Source organism: Pseudomyrmex gracilis, unplaced genomic scaffold, assembly GCF_002006095.1.
Source record: "Pseudomyrmex gracilis isolate BER0280 unplaced genomic scaffold, ASM200609v1 scaffold_17, whole genome shotgun sequence".
NCBI classification, from domain to species: domain Eukaryota; kingdom Metazoa; phylum Arthropoda; class Insecta; order Hymenoptera; family Formicidae; genus Pseudomyrmex; species Pseudomyrmex gracilis.
In genome coordinates, this window is record NW_018020601.1 from 1,108,158 (window position 1) to 1,133,600 (window position 25,443).

The window sequence follows — 25,443 nt, forward strand, 5'->3', positions numbered from 1 at the left end:
TTTTTCTTTTTTGTGCGTGCGCTTTCATAGGATGTTTTTCACGACTTATCACATGTTTTTGTAATATATTGAGAGATTCAAATCGAAAGGAGATTTAAATTCAACATTTTTGAGATTCGAACAATATCTTCTCGACACAGACACGTATCTTACAGAAAACGATACATCGTAACGAGAATCCGTTGTACACATACGTACATTGCGTCAAAATGTCAATCAACTGCTATATGTTTCCATATACAATAGAGAAGCATTCACTTCTGATACGCAACTGTTTACCCAGTATTTTGGTACATATTAATCTCGTGCGCTTCAACAATTCGCATGTACTTCAGTCTGCATCTTTTGACAAAGAGAAAAAATTGTTCATTTAAAAATAAGAAAAAAATGTGTATAAAGTTAAACGATCTGGTAATTGTGAGGGGGTTAAAGATATTTAAATCCTAATACATATACTTGTATGTAATCGAATTTTCATTCTAGCACCGCATTCTTATTGTTTCGAAGACAATCAATGGTTAATATATACCGCATATCTAACAGAAAAGAGATACTCGTTCGTATCTCACAACGATAGTTATCTCAACGAGATATCTATCTGTCATCTCTCCGTCTCTTTCGGGTCCCGAAGTTAGAAGATAGTTTTTCACAATTACCAGTAATTTTTTATATATAAAGCATTCACAACATTATTCTTGATCCTATTTTCTGACACTATAATAATATACAGTCGGACATCAGCTTCGAAGTTTTACTTCTCGCACTGACGTTCATGTACAACAACAGACCTAACGTGATCAAATATCATAACTTCATCTCCCATAAGACAATATGTGCGTCATTACTGTTAGGTTCTTTAAAGGCGTACGTTGACTTTGAACTTTTATCAGCACCGGATTGTGCATGAAGTTGTCTCCAATTGATATAACCGCGTCCACCCATCAGAGTTAACACCGTTCTCTTGGGCTGATCCGTTTGCTGGACCGCTTTGTTATTTTTCTTACCATTCGTCTTGAGATTGGTCGCTTCCAATGTCGATTGCATTACACTACTATTGTTACTATTATTATGCGCAGAGAGGTCGTAAGGACCGTTACGACTAGCTATGCTGCTGTTACGCGACAATTTTCCTGTTTTCAAAGAGAGATTTTCTTCCGAGCCAGAGGATGTGTACAGAGAACTGGCGTGAGAGTCCACCGACCAGTTGGAGAGATCCAGCGAGCGGGGTCGCGTAATCTTCATCTTCAATCTGCGATCCAGAGTGCTCACTTTATTTGGTATAGCCGCCAGTTCCGGATCGCTTCTTCGTAATGTCTCGTAAATAGGATCTATACCCGAATTGTTCTCGTTCTCGTAATCCTTCACGTACATCAACTCGCCGTAGAGTCCGTAAACGTCGCAGTTTTCGCCGGAACTCTGCGAGCTCGACATAGAGCTCGACAAGAATCCACAGCCAGTGCCCAATCCTCTCGGAAGCGTCTTCGATCCTCTACACTCATATTCCTTGCTTCGTTTTCTTCTCAACATCACCGGACTGCTCGTCAGCTGTTGCTTTAATTTTACAATATTGCTCGACACGGAAGAATCTAAGCTCGCACGATCTCGCGATCTCTGTTCGACGTCCTTTGTTCTCAGCTGTACACTGTCGTCGTCGTTGACGCGATCCTTCGTGGAGTACACCGTGTTCTTCGTATTCTGTATTGCCAGTAAAAAAGTGATCGGACCAAAGTGCGCGTGATACGAGATGTTAACGCGGCCGCTAATGATGGGAACTCCTTCCAGTCGTGGAAGTGGAATCGTCAAACTAATTCCTACGTTAGTCCCGACCCACAGAAGACCTTTGCACGCCAAAAGTGCCGTGACCGTGACTGTCGTTTGATTATTAACGGCAAGGCAGCTTCCGGAATTGGGCGAATTATTCATCTTTGTTACGCGCAACACGTTTGATGCTATATTGATGTCTTGTAAGTGTTTGAACGTTTCCGTATGATACAGACACACCGTGCTCGAGTTCTTAAGAGCGACCCAAAGACCGACTCCGGAATGAGTCATGAGCTTTACGTTCCCGACGTGTTCGTGTTGCGCGCTGAAACTCTTGGTGATCTCGCCCGACGTTGCGTTAAGTACCCACACCTTCTTGCCGCAAGCGGCATAAACCGAGGTATTGATCGGCATTAAGCATGAAACGGGATCGTTACCGAGCGATATGGCAGAGGGATCTTTGAAACCCCACGTGCCGTCGATCTGTCGCCTGAACAAGAGCAACACACCTGTACCCAGAGCTACGAAAACATTGTCATAATGATACTTGATCTCTATTACAGGTCCGGGAACTGAATAACTGCCGATCTCTTCTTCCTTCTCCGGTTCCGTCGCGGCGTAAATAATGATCTTCCGTGAATCCGTGCCCATCCACACGATATCGCTGGCGAGCGTGGCGAGATCGCTCGAGATCCCTTTAACAAATTCGATCGCGCTCACTTTCGTTTCCACTAGATCAAAAGTGGTTATACGTTTCAAACAGGTCGCCGAAGCTGTCGTCGATTGGCCGTATACTGTCACGTGGCTGGACACGCCGTCTCCCGTGCATATCCACAAGTAATTGTGACTCCTACCGCGTCGCCGTGTAGAACGTGAATTTTCGATGGAATAATAACAGCCGCAACGTACCTGTGTGTGTACAGGTGATGAAGTTGTAACATGCAAATTTAACACAAAACTGTTTGTGTGCATATAAATAAAACTTAACATACGTAAAGATTATTTAACTCACTTCGGTTTGATGTTGCGAGTGATATACAGCCTGTGAACTGACGAAGAGCGGCATTTTCGTGGACGGTCTCTGCTCTTGTTCAGGTACTTCCCAAGACGGAGAATTATTGGGATCCAGAGCCAATTGTGCCAATCTAAGCTCGGTTATCCAATCCTTCTTCACTAATGGATTTTCCGTTTGAAACGTATACATTTGACCCTGTTTTGTGACTAGTTGAAGGCAGCAACTATCAACCCATATCATGTCTTCGTCTTTTTGCTGTATCGACATTTGTATCGACTGCAGAATCTGCTTAGTGGTCTGCAGTGTCATTCCCTTTAGATTCAAAAATACAAGTCAATTAATTACTTAATTTTCATGTTATTTGCTTCGAGAACATACAATAAATATTTCAGTGCAGTAATTATATCTATTTCAACTTGTTCTTACCTCGTATCTGCCTTTCAACTGAGCCACCAAGTCACTTATCCTAGACATCACTTCGTAATCGTGCATAAGATCACTCATTTCCACACAGAGATTGTCCGCATCAGTCGCCTGTCCACATTCTCCGCTCTTGTCGGACTTTAAACTACCGCCTTTGTTCAAACCAGCAGTGAGTAAACGACTTAAAGTTGGAGAAGTGCTGGTGTCTTGAATCTAAAACAAATTTTATTCATCATATATCTTTATAAGAAATACTTCGTCAATTCATTTTTATAACAAATTGATTAATATTTGAAAGAAAAAAAAAGAAACAATCCTTTGTCCAAGTGTTTTGCGCAAGTATATTTTTTAAGCAAGTATATTTTTTCTATTTTACACACTTCAATGTCCGATACTGGATATGTCCATTTTAATGTTAGTCGTTCGTTTCCTGAAAAATCTTCCGTGGATCTCGGAGTAACGGAAACGCACACTACTAAATCGTTTAATAACAACAATCTTCTCCTTTTGGATTTTGTTATCATGCCGTTTTGATTGAATTCCTAAAAAAAATGTTACTTTCATTATTTTCATTGTTGTTTTTTTTTTAAGTATATAAAAACTATCTAGAGCACATATTTTAAAATAATGATTAATGCGGTCGTACCAGCTGCGTGACGTTATCTTCTCTAATAAGATAACGTGACGCTGAAGAGAGCGGTCGATGCGATAACTTTCCGGAAACATGTCGCAGCATTTCTTTGAATGCTTGAAATTGTTCTGTCTCTCGTTTTCTCTCATTCAACATTTCAGCTAAACTCTCGAGTTGCGTTAATGCTAACTGCAAAGACATTCTGTCGTGATGTCCTTGGGGTGTATGTTTTAGTAAATCCTAAACAGGAGATTTGTATTGTTGTATTTTTGATATTATTATAAAAGAAATGTTTTTTGATATTATAAATTTTATATATACATATAGATGATAATCATACGGAGGCTGTTTAAAAAAAAGTTTTTCACTATTTGCGGGTTTCACGCAAATAAGTTCAATACTTTAATAATTAAGTGTTTCACGATCTTATTTTTTATTAGTTTCAATTTAAAGTTTCAATATGTTTATTTAGTATTTGTATGACTAATACAAATGGTATGACTCGCCAAAGTGAATGCTCAAGCATTTGGTAACAATAATGAAAACATTGGATTCATGCAGTGATAAAATATTTTTGAGATTTTCTCATCAAATTTTTTATTTCCGGTAAAGTTAAAACATTTCAAACAAAATATTTTATCGCTTCACAAATTTCTCATTTTTCCATTGTTTTTACAAATGCCTGAGGCGTTTGTTTTGGCGAACGGTCATATATGAATAACATATTAACTTGAAACTTGAAACTTAAATAAATAAAAGATGAGAGTAAAATATCATTAACACGTTCAAATTAACGTATAAACGCGTTTAACGTGTACCATCGATGGCACACGTGGCACGGAAAGTGTTAAAATATTGAACTTGAGCTATTTCTATGTAAAGCCCGGAACTTTTCAATTAATCTTGAAATATATGTATAATTGATTATATAAGATGATATATACAAAACTATACTTACTTGTAAAAATAAAATAAATTGTGGAAACCTTTGCACTGGTTTGACCATTAATCCGAAAAACGATAATCTATCGTGAGCACTTATTTGCTTCACCTATAAACAAAACGATCAAAATTCAAACTCTCAAAGAGCATTGAAAATGTTCTTACGAATTCTGTCTGAAATACTTACCTTGAAGAAGTCAGCTAGTGCGGTCTTCCTCTTCGATTCTTGTTTAGCTAAATCCATCGCTACAGAAAAATTGTTTATAAAACCGCTATAAATGTCAAGAACGATAGCTTTACTGAAACTCGCCACAAATACGTCTCCCAACTTCTCATCTTTGTCCCAGGATCGCACGCATTCCGCGAGAGCGATTCTGAACAACGTGTGACATTGTAAAATTTCGGGTAGTCTGTGAAACAACGTTGCTATTTTGGATTGACTCAGAATAGGCGGTGAGGATTCTTCCAACGGTTTCTTGTAATCCTGAAACGAAGAAGAGAATCTACGTAAAACAAAACTATATATCCGCGCGCACGTTCGAGGCGACGAAATATCGTTTTTTTTTAACGCGTACATTTACTAGTCTCTGCAAAGTCGACACGTAATTGTTTTCAGAATGTACTATCGCGGCCACGATGTGTCTACGTTTCAATTGCTGCGGAGTCAAGTTTAGCGGTGGCGACGGTAGCGTAGGTGGAGCTTGTCTTCGCTGTTGCATACATTGAAATTGTACCATTGCACTGTTCTCCTCATCAACCTAGAAATAATAATTCGATTATTCCGACGATCAACCGACACGATCAACCGTGCTCAACTGTAAATAAATATATCTTGGCGCAACTTTAATTGAGTAAACACTGGGAGTGTTTACCTCGCATAGCTGTGGCATTTGCGACGTTTTGACGGGACTCGTTAAGGACACCGTGTCCGAAGTGTCAACATCGTAATGATGCGTCGATCCTCTGCGTATGCTGAACCACCTCGAGAGACGTCCTTGATTTCCGGGTGACTCCATCACATCCATATTGTTCGCAGGTATATTCTGAAACCGCCACTTGTCGCAAAGTGTACGCGCCTTATGCAACGTATTTCTCAATTGACAATTGCTTCTGCAAGAAGCGAACGGCAACGTTTTCATTATACACGAAGGGGAGACGAGACGCAGCTTCGCCAGACCTTATGTAACGTTTAACTAAAGGATTTCAAACTTACTTAAGACTGATGTTGCTCTTCTCACTTTCGTCATCCGAGGAGAGATCGTGGTCGGAAGCGGAGCACCAGGAGTCCTCGCTTCTGGCAGAATGCGTGGACGTGTTGGATCTGCTCGTCTCCAGAGAGGAGCGATGCGCGTGCGAGTTGTTCCCGCTAACTGTTTCCATTTTGCCCGATCCTACGTCATCCCATGATCTGCACCTTGAACGAGACTCGTCTGCAAAGCACACACGAGAATCTCGAGATGCAATCATCGATCGAGAAAAGAGAGGTAAAACTTGCGCAGTTTTCGAAATCTTGGATTTCGTTTGATCGAAAGAAGAACAAGATCGTCGAGCGCGACTCAACCTTTGTTACTTCCTGCGGTAAAAGTCGTAAGAAGTTTAAACGTCATCATCGCGATCGGCTATAGATACGCCATGCGTCACCTTACTGTTGTTGTATGAGCGCGGCCGATATGTTTCCGTATTCTATCCTCTTAACCGCGATCGCGCGATAGGCACCGGCGCGGCGCGGCGCGACCGCGACAGAAAGAACGTTTTGAAAAAATTGGTCAAGTGGGATTTTAAACGAATGACGTTTACGAATGCGAAACAAATGCGGGATCGCAGCCCCTCGCGCGGAAGCGTCGGCTTTGCTATGCATCGCCCCGTTTTATTGGACCTTCCGCTGTCGCGCACGCTGGTGTTAGCGCTGGCGTATTAACGTCGCTACGATAATCGGGTTAATGCGACGTTATTATTCCGTGTTCCGTTCCCACGTTTCTCGCATATACGCAGATATTAAAGCGCGTTATAACATTTTATAGCGCCGATGAAACGAGACCCCTTCCCCCTCCCCGCGCCCCTGGGCGTACGTTTGAGTATCAACGTGCGTTTCACGTTCAAGTCGAGTTAAAAACCTTCGGTATAAATTTCGCGGAAACATAAAAAAAAAGCAAATGCCGCTATCTATGAGACGAATATTACGTAAATAATCAATTTGATACAGAAATTTATACGTAGCGTCAGCGATTGTAGGCAGAAATATATTTTCTCGTAAAAAAAGGAAAAACGTAACTTCAACGTCAAGGTCGATTTATCATACTTTTGCGCGCACTATATATATATATGTATATGTATATATAAAGAAAGGTCCTTGATAATTTGAAACTGAAGGCAAAACCTGAAGTGAAGGGATCAACAGGATGAAGAAACCTCGACGTTACCAAATTCTCTTCCGAATTTTTCGTTTCGAAATACAAGAACAAAGTTTTTTTAAGTAAAAAAAAAACAAAACAAAAAAAATTACGAAGAGAGACACGAGATATACGACGCGGTCCCTGGTCCCGTCGCAATCTCAAGTGCCACCGCACGGCCACACGAAAACCGATACCGCCTACACTCTCGTCGATTACCCAATACTTTCACGTGTGGGAAATACACACACGGGGATCAGGGCCCACTTGCGTGTAAAACCATCGACCCACGTACGTAGCACCGTTATGCGCGTGTTTGCGCGTGTAAAACGCGTCAAGTGGCGTACGCGTCTCACTTGTTTCGCAGCGGTCATATGTGCTTAACTTACACGCACACACACACACCGGGATTCAAGGTGCTTCACACGAAGCAGGTAGAAAGAAAGCGAACGCGACGAAATAATGCCGCGCGACGTAAGGACAGTGCATAATCGGGCAAATTCGACGCGCGGCAACAAGCTGGGCACATCCTACGCGCCGATTTACACGAGGAGGAGCGAGGAAAACGCGACGAGGCACGAAACGACACTGCCGAAGCGTTCTCTCACTACTCTGAGAGAACAACAACACAACGCGCGCGGCCGCGGAGAACAGCGCGTGTATCTATCAACCTGCTTCTCCGGGTGCTTCCTGTGTAGAAGAGAGACAGATGATGACGACGACGACGACGACGACGACGAGGAGGAGAGTTGCGGACTCCCTCTCTCCGTCTCTTTTTCTGCGCGCATATATCGCCGCGAGTTATAGCCGGCGAGTTTGAAGCTGACGCGACGACCTGATGTGTCACGGCGCGCACATGTGTGCGTCTGTGTTTCTCCATATAATTCTTTTTTATTTCACAAAGAGTCATAGAAACCGCCGTGCGTATCGCTTGTACGGCATCACAACGATTAAAATTCGCTCTAAGGCGAATGTGAAAAAGAAGAGAGTACTGTGTGCGTTTTAATTGCGCGTTCTGACGCGCGATTACACAATATTTTGATTATATAAATGATGCGCGATAAAATCTCGAGAGAAAATAAAAAAAAGCCGCGTGTTCGAGGTTGCTCCGGTTTTTCAAACAATTAGAAGCCGAGAGAGAAAGCAGAAAGTAAGTACGCGGCGTTCCACTTTTCGCATGGAGAGCATTAAACTTTAAAATGTCATAACGAGAGACAATTGTTTAACTCTGCAACACATATTTGAGGCAATCCCGTGGCCACGGTGGGCAACAATAAAAACTTGGCAACGATGCCCGGCATCGAACGCCGCTCTCGAACGTTAACTGTGTGTTGTAGGCGCGCGGCCGACACCAACCGAGAGATATCAGCTTTTTAGGGTAACGCGCACACGTGCCGCCCGAGTGGACTTTTTATTTCCAACAACGTGAGACATGAATCAAAAATTTCGAAGGCGGCAGTCATCATCAGCTTACTTCATAGGACAATCGACGTCGTCGTTTTTCTGCTTCGCATTTTTCGCTTCGATCAATCGTTTCGTTTTCCACCGAGTCGACGTGGAAAAAAAAAAAACACGCGCGTATATAAAACTTTCCGATTAAAATATCATTACCCGTGACAGAAGGCAGGGAGAAAGTTATTTACAAACTCGCGCCGTTATAGGCGAGCGCGCAATAATCGAAACGATTAAAGTCTCTGTGCAAACATCCTGGCGCTATTTTCAAGCGGCGCGCGGCGCAGCGTGAATTTAATATAACGCGTAGCCGATATACTCGCCAATTTCCTTTCACTCTATTTCAACCTAGTTCATCCACTTTGGATTGGGCTGGTACACGGGAGGGATCGGAGGCAACGCTTTTAAACGCAAAGCGAAAAATCGGAGACCTGCGTGACATTTCAATTTAGACGCGTCCGCGATAAAGGAACGCGCACGTTCCTAATGCGGAGCGCAGTTTACTTTTAAATCTATTGGGCATTTACGGCGTTTACGTAAAACGCGGAGATATGCAAAGCGCACAGTTTGTTTGTTCTTTTTTTCTCCCGCTCGTCGTACCTCGGTGTACTTATTGTGTTTCAAATAAATTAAGCATGTATAATTAATTAGAAGAATTAATTGAGAAGAAAAAAAGAAAACTCCGTATATATATTCTACACATCCAACTTTCAAACTTTCGTTTTTTTTCATCGTTTATTCTATATCTTTTGTTTTCCTAGAATTGCACATTATTTGTTTTACCAACAAAACGTGTTTTTCTTTTTTTTCTCGCAAATCTGCTACATTTTGTTTGCGCACACAAAAAGTATATAATTGTTGCTGCAACAAAAAAATGCAAGTAAAAGACAAGCTCTTCTCTCTTCCCATGTAAATAGCAATATAAATTTTTTCAGCAATGTTTTTCTCATTTTCGATTTTGCGACGCGTTCCAACGCGCATTAGTCCGATCTCGCATTCGGCAATGTTCAGCACTGCATCGAGCTGCACGCAGCAATTTTCTGTTCCGCTCACGGGTCAGAGCGTTCGTTAACGATCATGCGATTATACATTCTAAACCTTGCACAAAACCAGAAAGATCAGTGTGTGTGCGACACCGCCGCGCGCATAACGAATTAAAATAAAGCACAAAGGTGCTTGGCTTGTATCCGTTCGTTTCATTGTTGACCGGTCGTTCGGATAAACAAACGATTAATCGTTACGTTATATGTATCAGATATACACGATTAAGCACAATTGACGTAATTTGGATAATCGACGCGATCGGCGAGGGAACGAACTGACGAAACGATATAAACGGCTTTAATTCGCAGCGCTGTGTGTTACGTCAATGTTCGCCGACCCGACTCAACCGTCGCCGTCGTCGTTGTCGACGTATTTTTTCATCGATGCGGGCGGGCATCGTTTCACGGTTCTCCGCGCAATGATAACTGCCATTACCCGAAACTATAATTAAACCGCAGTGAGCTGCGGACGCGGGGCAGCTTCTACCGGCCGATGATGCCGTCATTCGTGGTACCGATATAGTTTCACTTCGTGCGAACTTGATCGTCGGAATCGTACTCGATGCGTGATGCGTCATTGGAAGCGTGCGACGTATGTGTGTGTGTGTTGACCTTAGAAACTTTATAAACTATCAACCATCCCGATCGAGTTTCGCGTACCGTTTCCGAGGAATTGTCTTCCGGCAACAATCCGACACAGTCCCGTGCCAGATTTCGGGGAAAACCGACGCGCAAATGCGAAGAACCATTTTTTTTTTTTTTTTTTTCCAAGAAAACCTACTCTCCTCGCGCGCAGATATTTAACCCTCTCTTTAAACGATCCGTTACCTGTTGCTTCTGAGATAAGGTTAGCACATCGACGAACATTATTTTCGCGACGTGCGAAAAATTGAATAAATTTTACGAAAGAGACTTGTTTTTTTTTTGTCCACAAGCCGCGGTTGTGTACGGAAAATGGCACAGAAACTCAATCGGATGATGATGAAAATTACACGGTGTGCGTACGCGCGGTGTGTTGTTACTTGGAAGTTTGTACAATGAGAGTCCCGTAGAGGGGTGAGCTCCGCGCGGTGTGGCAACCGGTATTCCGTGCGTAAGTATGTACAAAAGCCGCCGGCCGCGTACAAAGCGGGAACCAGCGCCAGTAAATATGTGTACGCCAAACATGATCTCGTTAAATCCACATTCCAATGTTCCCGCGGACACGTTCCGACAACACAAGGAGAACGGGAGTTTAAAACGATTATAAAAAATGTACGAAACATAAATTCCACGAAATTTATATATTTCCGATCTCTCTCGGTTCAATCAAAAAAAAAATTTCGACACGAGAAAGGGAGTGGGTCTACACACACACGTACACACACACACACACATGCGCACACATTATAGAACAAAGAGACAGACGCAATCACAGCGTGTGATCATCATCGACAGGCACTACTCACACTTGATAAGGACAACCCCGTTATGCAGTTCCTCCATCTCGCGGAGGCGAATGTTCCCCGAGCGACGAATGATTTTACTCGCACTCGTAACACTCTCTGCCCATCTCCTCCTTCTCTTCCTCACCACCGCATCGTCCGTTCTTTAAATGTGTGTTCGGCACCGGAGGAGAGCTTTGCGAATCTCGTCGCAACACACGCGCGCTCGCGCGCGTCGCACGTAGTACAACAACACATATGCCGAACGATAACGGGGGGCGATTTTACGCGGGGGGGAATTAAGAAGCGAAAGAAAAAAAAAATCACATCGGGCACGTGCGCACACGGCCGGCCGCGGGCATCTCGGCGCAATTAACAACGCCGCATCCAGCGACGAGGAAAACGCGCGATGCTCGACGGAGGAGAAGCGCCACGGCGTTGCGAGCGAATGAAGCGAGTTGTCGTGATCGTCAACATGGCCGCGCCGCGTGTTTCTGGTCCGCCCGGCTGCCCTCCACGCCGCGTCGTGCTCCGCGTTCAGTCGCTGTACACTGGCGCAAAGATTGAAGAAAGAAACTCGAAGGGCACGAAGGAAACGCGGAGGTCGGAGAAGGAAGGAGGAGGCGGAGGTGGAGAGACGGGGAGGCGAGGGAGAGAGAGAGAGAGAGAGAGAGACAGAGAGCAAGGAACGCGCGAGCGAGCGAGCAATCGGGGAGGGTGGTGGTTTGCAGTTCAGCAAACGAGAGAGAAAGTAATATGTACATGGATACCCGATCGAGAGTGAAACACAACGCATTTTAGTCGGCCTCGTCTCGCCTCGCTTCACCTCGCGGCGCAGCTGTATGTATACGCGCGAGAGAGGAAGAGAGAGAAAATAGAAGCGGATGGACGAGAGACGAGACAGTGAATGAATATAAAAGAGAGGAAGAGGCGCGGTGCGCCGCAGGGCAAGAGAGGGAGGGGGGGAGATAGAAAAGAGAAACAGAGAGACGAGAGAAGAGATAGAGGAGAACGCCGAGATAGTCTCGCGCTCCGAAGGACCACCACAGGCGGTGCCTCTCGTGCTCCGGAATCATTCGTACACTCGAAAATTGTAACGATATACATTGCGTTTCAACGTATATAATACACACGTACGATTTTAGATCCATACGGGCTCTTTATGGGGAGAAGAAGTAACAAAATCAGACGTTGACATTTAACGTTTGACTATCAATTACGAAAACAAATTAGAAAATTCTCAAAACAATTTTTTCTCTATATATATTTTTATATAAAAAAAATATTACAAACAATGTTACACAATCATTTTGATGTACAAAATGTAATTCGAAATAAATGTTATTTTATTTTACTGAAGTTGAACTTTGTGATTTTCAGCAAAATCTCGCGTTACGAAATGTGTGTAAAATTACACATGTAAGCTGCTCAACCGGTATATATTGCGTTCACTTATCTCAGTACTCTTCCAGACGGCGCCACAATCCGTACACTACACAATTGTACAATTTGTACGCGCGGAAAGAGTGGCGAAGTAGCAAGCAAGAAGTAGCATGGAACAAGAATTTGAAATAAAAGTGTGATAAAAAAGCGAGAAGCGACTTTAAATAATAACAGATAAAACAATCTTTGACGACTAATTTATATGTCAATCATCACAAACAATAATTAATACATTTAAATATCTTTGCGATATTTATTTTTTATAATATTATATATGGTATGCTTATATATTATACATTTAACTATGTAGTATGGTTCACATTAACAAAAATTTTCTTTGATATCTCAAAGAAAGAAACCAATAAGTATCTTGCAACACAGTCATTAATCCGTAAAGAAAGCACAATGAATTCAAACGAGCGTAAAACCGAAAGAGGATTAAAGACGCGAGTAAAAGAGAAAGGCGAGAGAGAGAGAGAGAGAGAGAGAGAGAGAGAGAGAGAAGGGAAGGTGGGGATACGCGTTTCACGTGATCTCGCATCTGCTCTACCACCGAGTGACCCTTGGCTGACCCCTTCCAAGTACCAATAATTAACTCCATTCGCCAAATGCGCGCTAGTGCATGCTACGGACCGAGTATGAAACACTCGCGTTATACCGCAAGCAACGTTTTCATAAAAACAAAAAACAAAAAAAAAGACTACGCGTGCTCTTACGCAGTTACGACGAGCCATAAAATTGTGCTCGTAAAACTGATACACGGTATAAGTATTTGAATGTACGTACACACAAATATCTTACATTGTTGCAATTCCAAAGATCACACACACACACACACACGCGCGCGCGCGGTTTCTTTCTCTACTTTCCACAGAATAATTATCATACTCGTACACAAATAGATATTCTCTCGTTATAAGATTTTTTCTTTCGAAAGACTTAAGAAGAGATAAAGAAGAGAAATCCGCGGCCTCTCTCGCTTCTAGGAAACGTCATTTCCAAGAGAGAACTTCATTGATATTCTAGCTGCGCGGCAAATTACACATCGAGAATTTGTAACGAATCGCTCATGTGCAAGTAAATCACAGGTAGCCGCGAGCACAACAATCGTAGAGTAAAAAAATAACAAAACAGATGTCTCTGTAAACTTTGTTGTCTTTAAATATATTGTAAACAAACCGAGAACAACAACCATGTACTTACCAAAATTCTTGCTGCTGCTGCTGCTGCTGCTGCCGCCGCCGCCACCGCCCCCGCCGCCGCTGCCGCTGTGCCCGAAGGAATGAAATTTTTTCCAACCTTTCCAACCTTTCTTCCAAATCATGGCGGCTTTCATCTTACGTTGAGCAGACTCTGGCCCGCTGCTTATCTTCCCCATTCCTCTTCTCAAAGATCCCAAACCTGATCTGCAATTCGAACACAATGACGGTACCGCGATGAGATATTCGAACTTGAGAACTATTGAAATTTTGATCGTATAAATCTGTTGGATACGAGTCAAACAAAATAGAATATAATGGGTTTTCTATATATTACCTTGAATAAAAGAAACAGCTTTTTTCTACACACCTGTAACTTGCATTCGAACTGTAACTGCCGCTGAAACCGCTGTCTTTGTCGCATCCAACGCGCGAGTTCAGATCGTCCGTGGGACTGACCGAAGGTAACAGTTCCTCGGTGGAAGTCCCGTGCGTTTCCTGTGTCGGCTGTTCCTCGTTATTTTCGACCGCGGTTGGCATCAACATCGCTTCCACGCTTAAATTAAGTTCCCCGAGCACACGACGATGCCGTGATTGCACTCGACGCACCTCCTCCGCGACAAGCGATCGTCGCGATCCGTGTAGACCGCGGTGGCATTGCTTACTGCAAAGATTTTCAGAAAGATTATAAGAGCGGAGTATCGGCCGGATATTTACCTCGGTTGTTCTCACGCGATTATTTATATTAAGTGGACGTAATACTTTCGCGCGCGTCACCTTCCCAATTCACACTGTCGAACCTGAGGACACGTTATATCGGTACGCTAAAATAAATCCGCAACTAAAATAGAACTCATACCGCGCACGGGAGAAGAAATGAATCGTGAGACGGTCCGTGGTGTCACGACGACGCGACATATGAAATAATACAGTTATGCACTTTAGCGAGATCGTTCTCAATTTGAACGCGCGCGCGGTTTATCTCGTCTCAATGACTTATGCGCCCAGTCGAGGACGTTGCGGATGAATAATCCGCGGACTCTCTCGTTCAACTTATTGTTCTTAACTCAATCGCTATCTCCGGCATCCGCTGCAAGATACATTGAACCGTGTGGGGAGTGATTGGTGAATTGTTGTTCATTTATTGTGTCGCGCATTACTCGCGCGTATTCACGGGGAAAGCTTACTGCAGAATCGTTTCGTTACACCGGATGTAACAAACAAACAATTTTTGCTCGTCGTATTCAAACAAAAGGAAATGAGAAGATTCTCCCTTCATAGAGGAATTTCTAATTTTTTAAAAACGCATTGGCTATTGCAATTACTTGGAGACAATTTCAACAATGCGCTCGCAAATTTCTTCACTTTTTCACGATACGGATATTCACCTGATTTCTGATATCTCCTCGTAAATGTTTTCCTCCGTGCCGTAACAAGTCGTGTAAGTGTGTCTCTTCAAAGGATCCGATCTTATCGCTTGGGGTTGTTGCTGCGATTGTCGAGATATTATCTGTTGCTGTTGCTGCTGCTCTTGAAGCTGCTGCGATGGTTGTTGTTGTTGTTGTTGTTGTTGTTGCGACAGCACATCCGTCGAATACGGAACGTGAAAGTGATCCGGATGATCAGTCTGATGATAATAAGCGTACGAATAATCCAGAAGTGAGTGTTGATGAGAGTTCGCGACGGGCGACATTATTGGCGAAACCGGCTCCATCAACGAGTTGCGCAATATCTGTTGAAGAAATAAGAAAAACGTCGCGTAACGTTGTTAATGTTTTACATTATCATATATTACAATACATTGCCACCGACGACCATGTACATCGTAATGTTTATAAACATTGAACTCGTCTTCGAAGACGAGACTTGCGCCGACAGAACGCATATGTTATTTTTAACATAATGTGTCTTTGCGCGCAAACACTGTTTTTACCTGATTGTGCGGCGGCGGGTAAGGAGGTGGCGGAGGAAATTCCAGGTTGATTATTCGCGGCGAGGGAACGCCCGTCATTCCTGGTCCTCTTAAGGACGAGGCCATGGCACATCGTTCGACGAACACGGATCAATTAAACCGAACGGTCTTCTTGGTACTGCGGTACCCCATCGGGTTTTTCTGCAACAAGAAAAGTAAACATTGTAAACATTTAAACACGTACCACGTTTCCCGACGTTCACACGTTTAACGCACTTTGCGCGTTAAAAAACGTGCTCGTGCGGACAATAGCGGCCGTTGTTCTCGGGTCTTTGTTAGTAGACCCGTTTTACACGGTGTTATGTTAGCGCGCACCGCGAGCGGAGCGCATGTACTATTACGAAATACATTTCGCGAGAGAGCGCGATCGCCGGAAGTGCGCTCGCGTTTATCGCTCTTGCGCTCTTGTCGAAAAATTGCAGTCGGAAGGAAACTGGTGCTCTTTCTCTCTCTCTCTTGGCGCACATGAATGGCAGATAAGCGTGGTCAGTATCTTTCTTTGAAGAGGATGCAGGTGCAGACGCGTTCTATTTTGTTCAATTACGCGGCAAGAAATTCTACGAATGCACTTCAGAATAAATTGGCTAAATAGCACAATCACTCCAAACACTTCGCGCGTCGTCGTTGGTTACATTATTTCATTCAAAAGGGATACGTATGCAAAATAAAACATTGTGTAAATTATTGGATCGTTTAAGTGTGGAACTTGACACAAATATATACATATATATGTATTTGTCAAGTTTCATGACCCAATAATCAATATAAACTACTGAGGGTAGTTCAACTTTCAGATAAACTATCGGCTATAATCTATCTAATGGTTAAAAAACTCTGATTTGCATTGTTCCACGTGTCGGCAAAATTTATATATCTGGCAAATGACCAGAAACCAAAAGATAAATTACACGGCACTCTCGGTACCTTGTAAGTCGTATTCAACAAATAAATATGTAGAAATAAAAAACAATGGGAGATGCGCTAGTCAAGTTCCTCCTATCCTATAGATAATAACCTGTGGAGTAAGCTGAGATTTATCAAAAGGTGGAACAACCGGCCCTGAATTGAAATACCGTATGATCAAAGCAATAGTGTAAAAATTTGATGTAATCCTAAAGAGAACCAAACACATGTAATCTAATCTATTGGAGAAGATTGTTGTAGTAAAACCACTTTGTATCACTTTTTATTTGGGATTGGACTAAACGTTTTGTATAAAAATATCACGAGTGGAAAAAAAAAGTTTTGTGAATTAAATCCGTGAAATACTCTATTTTTATACACGAGATTCGCGATGACGAGCTAAACGGAAACGAATTGATTCGCGAGACACCAAACGAGTTAACCTCGTCATTGAGACGCGAAATTTCGCACACATATATATGACGTAAGATATAATATATTGTATATACACATTGCTGTGATATTTCATATGCTGGGGTTATGTCTAGCGTGCCTGGTATATACGATAACTCATTATAATACGTATTCATTTTCATCAGGTTATCTGTTTTAGGTTAAATGTTAACGCGCGCTCGATTTCGATTACTCGCTCAGTTTCAAGAATTGATACATAATACGTTCTCAAATGCTTCTTTAGTTTACTTTAGGACAGTTTATTTTTCACTCACCAATGAAGCAGTAACAACATTAACAAGAAAAAAAACAAAAAGATGAACAGTTATTCATTTATTTTCTTCGACTCACCGATATCTCTTTTTTTCTATTGTGACTCTAAAAGAATAAAAGATCGTTGAATTGAATGCTTGCGATACAAATACGTCGAAAAGTCAAATATTTTTGCAGCTCTCAACGATGCTTTTTTTTTACGAACAACCTGTTTCGCCGTTTTTCTCACGGTCTTCGAATGTGAAAAAATTAAAATTCTCATTTTCACGATCGATTCGAAATAATGAGTAAATCTAACCTTTTGCGCAAAAATCCATCTGCGATACCAAGTGGACGCGACATGCAGCACATACGTAAACGGCGGAAAATGTGCGCCAATTGTTTTTTTTTTTTTTTTTTTTTTTTTTTCTATATTTAAAAGTCACTCATCCGTGACGAGAGAAAGAGAGAGGAAAGAGAAGAGCTAAAAAACCTCGGCACGTATTATATAGTACCACCCGGTACTTGCAATGTAATACCTCGTGCACACATTCCTCGTGTCTCTCGAGAATAAAGGAGGAGAACCTCGTTTCCATAGTTAGCAAAATTTTCAGTGAATCAGCACACCCCGCGAGCTGAGTTGATTCACCTTAAAATCGATCACTATCGTGTAAAAAAAATATTGCGCAAATAGTATTTCCGAAGATAGTTATAAACGTACATAGATATCTCTACAGCTAATAATTCGTAAAATTTATACCTCGCAGACGAGAGATGAGAGGCAAACGCGGGTTAACACACGAATCCTGCTCGGAACACAACCACAGCTTAACGCACGTACGTGCACATACACGAATATATATAACATATATATATATACACACGCGCACACGCACACACATACACACCACTTCGGCAAGCCCTTTATATATAATCCTTTGAATGATTTAAAAGTTGTGCGCAGAAAAGCCGATTTGTGTGCGGTGCTTGAGACGCGATTACACGCCGCGATTGTTGGCGATTGAGCGTCGCGAAGCGGCTCGGACCCGGGCCACACACGAATATCACACAGAAGCGACGACGATACGTTTGCGGGGTCCTCGTGCTTAGATAGTTTCGCGTTCGCTCATTGTTGTATGTGAGCAAGCACGCCCCCTTGAGAAGGCAGTCGACCGGTCGACCGGTCGACCGAGAAAAGCCGCTCCGAGTATGCGGAGGAGGAGGAGGGGGTGAAAAAGAGAGAAAGAGAAAGAAAGAGAGAGAGAAAGAGGAGTGAAGGGACGAAAAATCGTAGGGAGGAGGCCGCCGACGATGACGACGACGGCGACGACGACAACGACGACGACACGAAGCATCTGCAACTTCTCAAAGAGGAGTTGGACTCATGCGGTCGTAATATTATTGTTATCGCGTGTATCTTCTGCGACGAATATATCTGTAAACGCATGTTTTTGTTGAAGATGTATCTTCGTTATGTTGAATCTTTCAGTTAAAGAATGGATTTTTTATCGATAAATCAAAATTCCGATCAAAATCGCTCGGTCGATAAACAGCCGAGCAATTGGCGCAGAATAAAAAAAAACAAAAAGATTTAGATACACGCTGTGTATACTGTTTCCCAGCTTGCTTACGCTAAGCAAGCGATTGAAAAATCCTCGGTCGATAAACAGAATCTTCACACACTATATATACGCACGCACACTGCAAACACGCGTCCACACACACACACGCGTGACGTATGCACACACATCGAACGGCTTATATATTGTATAATAGACGTTTCTTACGCGCGCGCGAAGTGCTCCGCTCCTCGCGACGAACTTCGCAATCCCACGATCTGCCCAGATGCGATTCGCACTCTGTGATACGGATGATGAGAGCGAGGCGAGCGGTGCGAGCGATGTGTCAATTCCTTGAGTGTGCGCCTGTGTTATTTCTTAGATGGCGCCACGACAATTTGCTCGCAACGGGCGGCGGAGAGCGCGGCTACTTATGAGATTGGTAGCGCCAATTACTTGCAGATTCTTGCGAATCTCATTTTTCCGTATGCAAACAAAGTTGTTTTTCATATTGTGTGTGCGTGTAGTAGTAGTTTTGTTATTTTCCAGTATTTGAAAGATAAAATACAAAATTCTGTATTGTTTATCGCCATCAAAAGTTATTTTAATCTTTAATTAGTATAAAACAATAATAATAATTTTAAATTAATTTATTTTAAATTAATTTGGGGGGGTATCCGGGGTCTTTCATATACGAGATGTAAATCTAGCATCCTATATGATTCAAAAGAATTGAAATTACAATTCTTAAAATTGTAATTACAAAAATTGTAAATGAAATTACAATGAAATTACAAAAACTCACATGAAAATGTGAATTCGTTTATATATGTACACATGTGTACATACAGACATATTTTCCGCACAACATTCAGCGGCTCTTCACGATCAATTACATTCATTGATTAATAATAATAATAATTTTAATTAGTATAAATAATACACACACTGTTAGGCTGCTTTTATAATTCCGTGCGTGAATTTATACGATATATGTATATATATACACATATGCGTGTGTGTTTATAAAATTTATAGTAATCACAGAATTATATAAATTTATAATTATAAAATATGTATTGATAACAGAGAGAATTTGTACATTGATTACGAATTTACCAAGCACAATTATGTGAAATCCTAGAGCTCCTATCTTCATGAACAGCAACAGAGAGAGAAATATGATTCTCATATATTCCGTGAAACGTAATTATTGAAGCATTATCAATCCGCGACGCAGTATCGTAATAAGCTCCAGTTTCTCTCCGGGAGACAGACTTGTTTATACATTTCTAGTCGAAATAAAACAGTTTAAACGTGAATTAATTGAGTTGTCGTTGAAATTGTCAAACGAATAAAAATAAATGATTCGGATAAACGTGACAAACAATATTATAAACTGCAGTATCATATGTATAGGGCAAACTTTGCAAAATTAAAGAGATTTCAATCAAACTTTCGTGTTCTTACATGTGATACGGGAATGACCTAATCTCGAGAAGAGATAACAGTTATATCTTCGAGTGGCCTGATTCTTCAGTATTACATTAACGCGTGAAACAAACACATCAGGACAAGCAATTTTGACAAATATCTCACGGTTGCTTGTTTTCTCAAAACAAAGATAAAATCGTTAGACACACTTCGAAACAATAAGCGTGTAACCGACAAACGGTCTAACTTTATTTTTATTCTTATCTCTGAAGTTTATTCTCGTGACGTTCACGGTTTTCTCTGAAGGATAAATTTTATCGTTTCGATACATAAAATAAGATATTGCGATAGAATTTTAAGAAAGATGAAAAATGCGGACGCAAGTTACATCAACTGGCAACGATTCGCCGTGTGCCCGAGTCCACCGGAAGAGATATTGCGTTCTGTTTCCTTACCTGAAAAAACCCTAACCGGTCCCGGTCCGAGCAATTGTTCGGATCGAGTTCTTCATTCACTCGGACAACAAGTGATCGGTCATCTACATCCGGAGATGTGTCAGGTAATTTTCAGAAAAATTTTGATGCGAAATCACACCGACCACAATTTTTTTCATGTTTCGGACGTATCAAAATAAAAAAACTATGAACAACTTATTAAACAACGTGTAATCAATAAATTATATAACTTTGCGCGTAATTGTATCAATAAATTATTTTGTGAATTTATTACATCTCCTTTCTTTTCTCTCTCTAATATCATTAACATCCGCAGTTAATGGATGAGATCAAAGCGGGATTGCGATACGCGTTTCAAACCAGAAACAGGCTCACTCTTGTGCTGAGCGCTTCCGGTCACGGTGGAATGGAAGCTTGTCTGGGAAATCTACTCGAGCCAGGCGAAATCGCAGTTATCACCAAATGCGGCAATTGGGGAGAACGCGCGGCCGACATAGCCGAGCGTATTGGCGCAAATGTATGCAGCAGTAGATAAATATGTTTGTCTTAAGAAAAATCCAAGTAAACTATCAATCAAGTATACTCGCTTGACTTTTTCTCTCTAAACTAAATAAATGTTTCACGAAACGATGACAGGTGAAATTACTGGAGACACCGCTCGGTGTGCCGTTCGATCTGATCACTCTAAAGAAGGCTTTGCAGAGATATCGACCGGCGATTGTGTTTGTCACTCACGCTGAATCGTCGACGGGTATGAAGCAACCTGTGGAAGGCATTGGCAAGCTTTGTCACGAGTAAATAAATTCTACTTACTTAATATAACAGATTGTGCGTGTCGAGACCCAATTCGAAAATGTTATTCCTTTGCTGGCAGGCACAACGCTCTGCTGATCGTCGACGCAGTGGCGTCTATAGGTGGCGAGCCATTCTTCATGGATGCCTGGGAAGTAGACGCGGTTTACACGGGAAGCCAAAAGGTCCTCGGCGCGCCTCCCGGAGTGACACCCGTGTCCTTTAGCCCGCGCGCTGAGTGCGTATCGCAATTATAACCGATCGATCTCTCTTCCCGCGAGACTATAACGCGAAAGCGACTTTGGCGCGAATCGAGAGAACCACTCGCGAATAATCTCTGAATGGAATATCAATCGAATTCGTGACTCATCGGCGGCCACCCGTCATAGGTGGTCGCGGTCGCCTACTATTCGGTTCCCATGTGAATCACGTGCGTCTCCGTCGAAGGATGAAATTCCTGCACGATGATAATTTTTTGATCGACAATCACTGATTTCCAATGTTTTTTTTTTTCCATCGACCTGGAAAAACGAGCTGCGAATTTCTATTTTTCTTCGCATGTGTGCAAAAATACAGTCTTTCCTATTTCTGATGCGTAAACTTTTTTTTTTTTTTTTTTTAATATTTGCTATGTAATTTCCTACTTCCTTACGTGTGTTGCGAGGTTTTTTCTTAATATCTTAAATTAATTCGGTGCAAAAGTCGCGCTAAAAAATTCTTCAAAGCGTCATTTATTTGTATTCTACATTTCTCATGTGAGCAATGAAGAGAAAAGAATGACGCTTTTCGATGTATTTACAGAGCAACTTGAATCGCATTCAATTTTTCTTCCCGATCGTAGAAAAAAATTATTTCAGAGGAAGACGAAGCCATCGGTTTACTACTGGGACATGAGAATCCTCGGCGATTACTGGGACTGCTTCGACGGGTCGCAGCGCGTTTATCATCACACAATATCCGCTACGTTGATATACGGCCTGAGAACGGCCTTGGCGCAGCTCGCCGAAGAAGGTCTTCCCGCTTCCTGGGCGAGACACGCTGCGGCGGCCGACAGATTCAGGCGGGGTCTTTGGAAACGCGGTCTCGAATGTTACGTCGAGGATCCTCATTACCAATTGTCAACCATCATCTCGATAAAACCGCCACTTGGAGTCGATTGTCGTGTTCTAACGACGCGAGCGATGAACCGGTGAGTTCGTCTTTCTTTTCTTTGTTTTTCGCTTTTTGATCGCAATTGTTGCGGAAATTCTTTTTTTTTTTGCAGGTATAAAATCGAGATCAGCGGCGGATTGGGACCGACGGTCGGTAAAGTTCTTCGTGTTGGCTTAATGGGAATCAACGCGGATCCGCGAATCGTCGATCGCGTGCTCGACGCTCTCGACGATGCATTGGCGCACCAGGCGCTTCGTGCGAAGCTTTAAAAACAAAAAACGGAAATCGCAAATATCTCTCATTAATATAATATATTGATGTAATATAATAATAAAATTATACGTTAGAAATAATAGGACAAGTCGACTGTGGTGTTGTTTTAGATATAATGTAGAGAAAAAACCCAACTAGTCTGCTTGTTTAATTGTAATAATAATAATCGGCATTTTAATTAACAAATAGTTTTGGCACAGTACAGAATAGCATCGATCTCCATTCTCTATTACAGGACTCTCGAAGGTAACGCGTCGCGTTTCTCAGCAGCTTATACACGTTCGTAGAAATACAAAAGATCGTTTTTCTACATAAATCAACTCGCTCGCGTGTTTCTGTGTGTGAAAAAAAAACAAAGAACCTGTAATAAAATAATTTTGATTACCACTCGCGTACATCGCATGTAAAGTAAATTCTTACATTTTATACAAAAGAGAGAGAGAGAGAGAGAGCGAATAATGCGAACGGACAATGCGCTAGATACAAACTTGTTTCTCCAGATGTTATACAAAATTTCCGCGTTTATGTACAAATGTAGCGAGATCGCTATACATTGTAACAATCTCGCGTAAAAGCTGTAATTATTGCGACGAATTGACAGAAAATGTATCTCTCAGCGCACGACGCGCTTTGAGACGTGAAAAAAAAAACCAATCTCTCAATAGGATGCTATCGCGACAACAATCGTTCTTGATAATTCGTTCGCTTCTTTCTTTTTTTATTCGTTTCGGCGCCAAAGCAGCGATAAATCTTTCTCTGCAACGTAACGTTACGTTACACCGGCCGCTCTTTCTTTCGTTTGCTTTTTTGTCGGCTAATCTGTTAAGGTACTACATTTAATAATATAACAGGTAAACTCTTTTTCCTATCTATTTCGTTTCGTTTCCAGTGTGGACGTGCTCGTTACAGAGAAGAGACGTTTATAAATGTGATCCTTACATTTAATTAAAAACAGCGTGTATGCGCGTGTGAAGCATGTCGCTTAAACTTAAACACGTAATCAATGTTAAACTCTCGTCTGAAAAAAAATCAATCGCACATGAACAATGACTTTAAATAATGGTGACAATAGTAGATTGATAAGTAAAACGAATAAAATATGCGCGCATGGGGATTCAAAGTGGTACTTATTAAAAAGAGTTGTGTAACATATTATAAATAATATCAAGCATATCAATGTGTGTTTGTGTTGTTTGTGTTTGTGCATATTGCTAGAATAACATCTAATTCTAAGTCTCTTAATTCTATGCGTTTTTTATGTACAAAATGTTCATGTATTCGCATACATGGCAACGTTAACGTTCTAGCTGTGACTATGATATATGTCCGTATATACCGCTAGAGTTACGTGTTTTAAAAGGCACCTACGGTAAACGATGTGAATCAACGCCTTCGCACACGCGCGAACTGAACAATACGACGATCGAAATGGCAAGTGGAAGCAGTCACGGTCACAATAATTGAGACTGAATCAGAGGCGCGACAATATCCTCATGACCGCGCGCGCGGTTTTGTACGGGTAAATTTTCCGTCTACGGGCGGCTGAATGACACTTCCTTCGTTGTCTATAATAACGACCTGCTAGAAGCTGAATTATCGCTGTGACACCATTGCCGATTGCACTTCCAGCGAGGCTGCGCGTTCTCAAGAGAGTACTATTTTTTAATGTTCAATCTCGTGATCGCACGTTTCCAAATGATTGATTGCATTTTTCTAAAACTTGTATCATCTATACAAAATCAATATATATATGACGCGTGAGGAGTACAAAATTATAAACACAAGTATGGCAAATCTTCTGTAACCTCATCGGTCTCTCTCGTTATAAGACGTGCTGCTGAAAAATTATTTTCGATAAGAAGCGCATCGAAAGAAAATTGCGTTCTCGAACGATATTTTGTCGTGGGAATTAGAAACGTGGAAATTAAATTTTCCGAAATCCGATAAGATTTTCGGTATAATTGTAAAGGATTACATATTTCTACAAATAAATACAAATTTAAATAACACGAACTTACACTGGGTGCGTTATCGCGCGTGTTAACGAATATTACTGCTTATTAAATCATAAGAGTAACAACGTTTCTTGTCAAAAGCGATTCATGTGTATACATACACACATATATATATATATATATATATATGTATATATATAATATAAATATAATCTTTTATTATAGTGATAATTTAGATCTTTATCTTGTGGCGCGGCGATAAAGAAAGATAAAACTGATATAGCAGCATCGCGACTATATCACTTAATAACGACGTAATTAATCGTAGTACACAAGTAGTATAGCGATAGTAATACTATTAATATATTAGAAATAATAGTAAGTAATAATAATAATAAAATAATAATAAATCCATAAAAAGTTGTAGTTATTAGTAAACACATTTAGCAATCGCGTATATTAACTGATGCCGCCATCGGAGGTTTTTCAGTCTTCTTTGGTTGCTGGGTAACTCGAAGAT

The 25,443-nt window shown here is 41.5% G+C and overlaps 3 protein-coding genes across 9 annotated transcripts; 1 reads left to right on the forward strand and 2 right to left on the reverse strand.

Moving 5' to 3' along the window:
- Window positions 1–13,760, reverse strand: LOC109864090 (rho guanine nucleotide exchange factor 10). Of its 7 annotated transcripts, none has more exons than XM_020444974.1 (11): window positions 13,728–13,760; window positions 5,986–6,202; window positions 5,645–5,882; window positions 5,348–5,530; window positions 4,960–5,256; window positions 4,789–4,881; window positions 3,846–4,070; window positions 3,580–3,741; window positions 3,203–3,412; window positions 2,774–3,088; window positions 1–2,670 (listed from the first exon to the last, which is right to left on the reverse strand). In XM_020444974.1, the coding sequence occupies exons 2-11, from the start codon at window positions 6,150–6,152 to the stop codon at window positions 805–807; spliced, it is 3,756 nt and encodes a 1,251-aa protein (XP_020300563.1). In that variant the 5' UTR covers window positions 6,153–6,202; window positions 13,728–13,760; the 3' UTR covers window positions 1–804. The 7 variants fall into 7 exon arrangements, with proteins under 7 accessions (XP_020300563.1, XP_020300561.1, XP_020300564.1 ...); XM_020444972.1 differs by lacking the exon at window positions 13,728–13,760 and adding an exon at window positions 11,106–11,543; XM_020444975.1 differs by lacking the exon at window positions 13,728–13,760 and adding an exon at window positions 10,486–11,077.
- On the reverse strand, window positions 13,507–19,199 carry LOC109864130 (myb-like protein AA). The gene is made up of 6 exons (XM_020445045.1): window positions 19,091–19,199; window positions 15,657–15,836; window positions 15,112–15,455; window positions 14,094–14,387; window positions 13,773–13,930; window positions 13,507–13,550 (listed from the first exon to the last, which is right to left on the reverse strand). Exons 2-6 carry the CDS (start codon window positions 15,759–15,761, stop codon window positions 13,507–13,509), a joined length of 945 nt encoding a protein of 314 aa, XP_020300634.1. The 5' UTR covers window positions 15,762–15,836; window positions 19,091–19,199.
- A 951-nt stretch (window positions 19,200–20,150) lies between these two features.
- LOC109864093 (serine--pyruvate aminotransferase) lies at window positions 20,151–25,099 on the forward strand. The gene is made up of 6 exons (XM_020444982.1): window positions 20,151–20,855; window positions 21,068–21,268; window positions 21,388–21,545; window positions 21,626–21,781; window positions 22,385–22,732; window positions 22,808–25,099. Exons 1-6 carry the CDS (start codon window positions 20,661–20,663, stop codon window positions 22,962–22,964), a joined length of 1,215 nt encoding a protein of 404 aa, XP_020300571.1. The 5' UTR covers window positions 20,151–20,660; the 3' UTR covers window positions 22,965–25,099.
- The last annotated feature ends 344 nt before the right edge of the window (window positions 25,100–25,443 follow it).

Excerpts from the sequence above, each read along its gene's own strand:
- LOC109864090 (XM_020444971.1), bottom strand. The coding sequence starts at position 10,235 with ATGACGCATCACGCATCGAGTACGATTCCGACGATCAAGTTCGCACGA. Across the intron at positions 5,531-5,644 it reads AAATGCCACAGCTATGCGAG|GTTGATGAGGAGAACAGTGC; the intron begins GTAAACACTCCC and ends TATTATTTCTAG. Across the intron at positions 4,882-4,959 it reads CACTAGCTGACTTCTTCAAG|GTGAAGCAAATAAGTGCTCA; the intron begins GTAAGTATTTCA and ends TTTTGTTTATAG.
- LOC109864130 (XM_020445045.1), bottom strand. The coding sequence starts at position 15,761 with ATGGCCTCGTCCTTAAGAGGACCAGGAATGACGGGCGTTCCCTCGCCG. Across the intron at positions 15,456-15,656 it reads ACCCGCCGCCGCACAATCAG|ATATTGCGCAACTCGTTGAT; the intron begins GTAAAAACAGTG and ends TTTCTTCAACAG. Across the intron at positions 13,931-14,093 it reads AGTTCGAATGCAAGTTACAG|ATCAGGTTTGGGATCTTTGA; the intron begins GTGTGTAGAAAA and ends TTCGAATTGCAG.
- LOC109864093 (XM_020444982.1), top strand. The coding sequence starts at position 20,661 with ATGAAAAATGCGGACGCAAGTTACATCAACTGGCAACGATTCGCCGTG. Across the intron at positions 21,546-21,625 it reads ATTGGCAAGCTTTGTCACGA|GCACAACGCTCTGCTGATCG; the intron begins GTAAATAAATTC and ends CTTTGCTGGCAG. Across the intron at positions 22,733-22,807 it reads ACGACGCGAGCGATGAACCG|GTATAAAATCGAGATCAGCG; the intron begins GTGAGTTCGTCT and ends TTTTTTTTGCAG.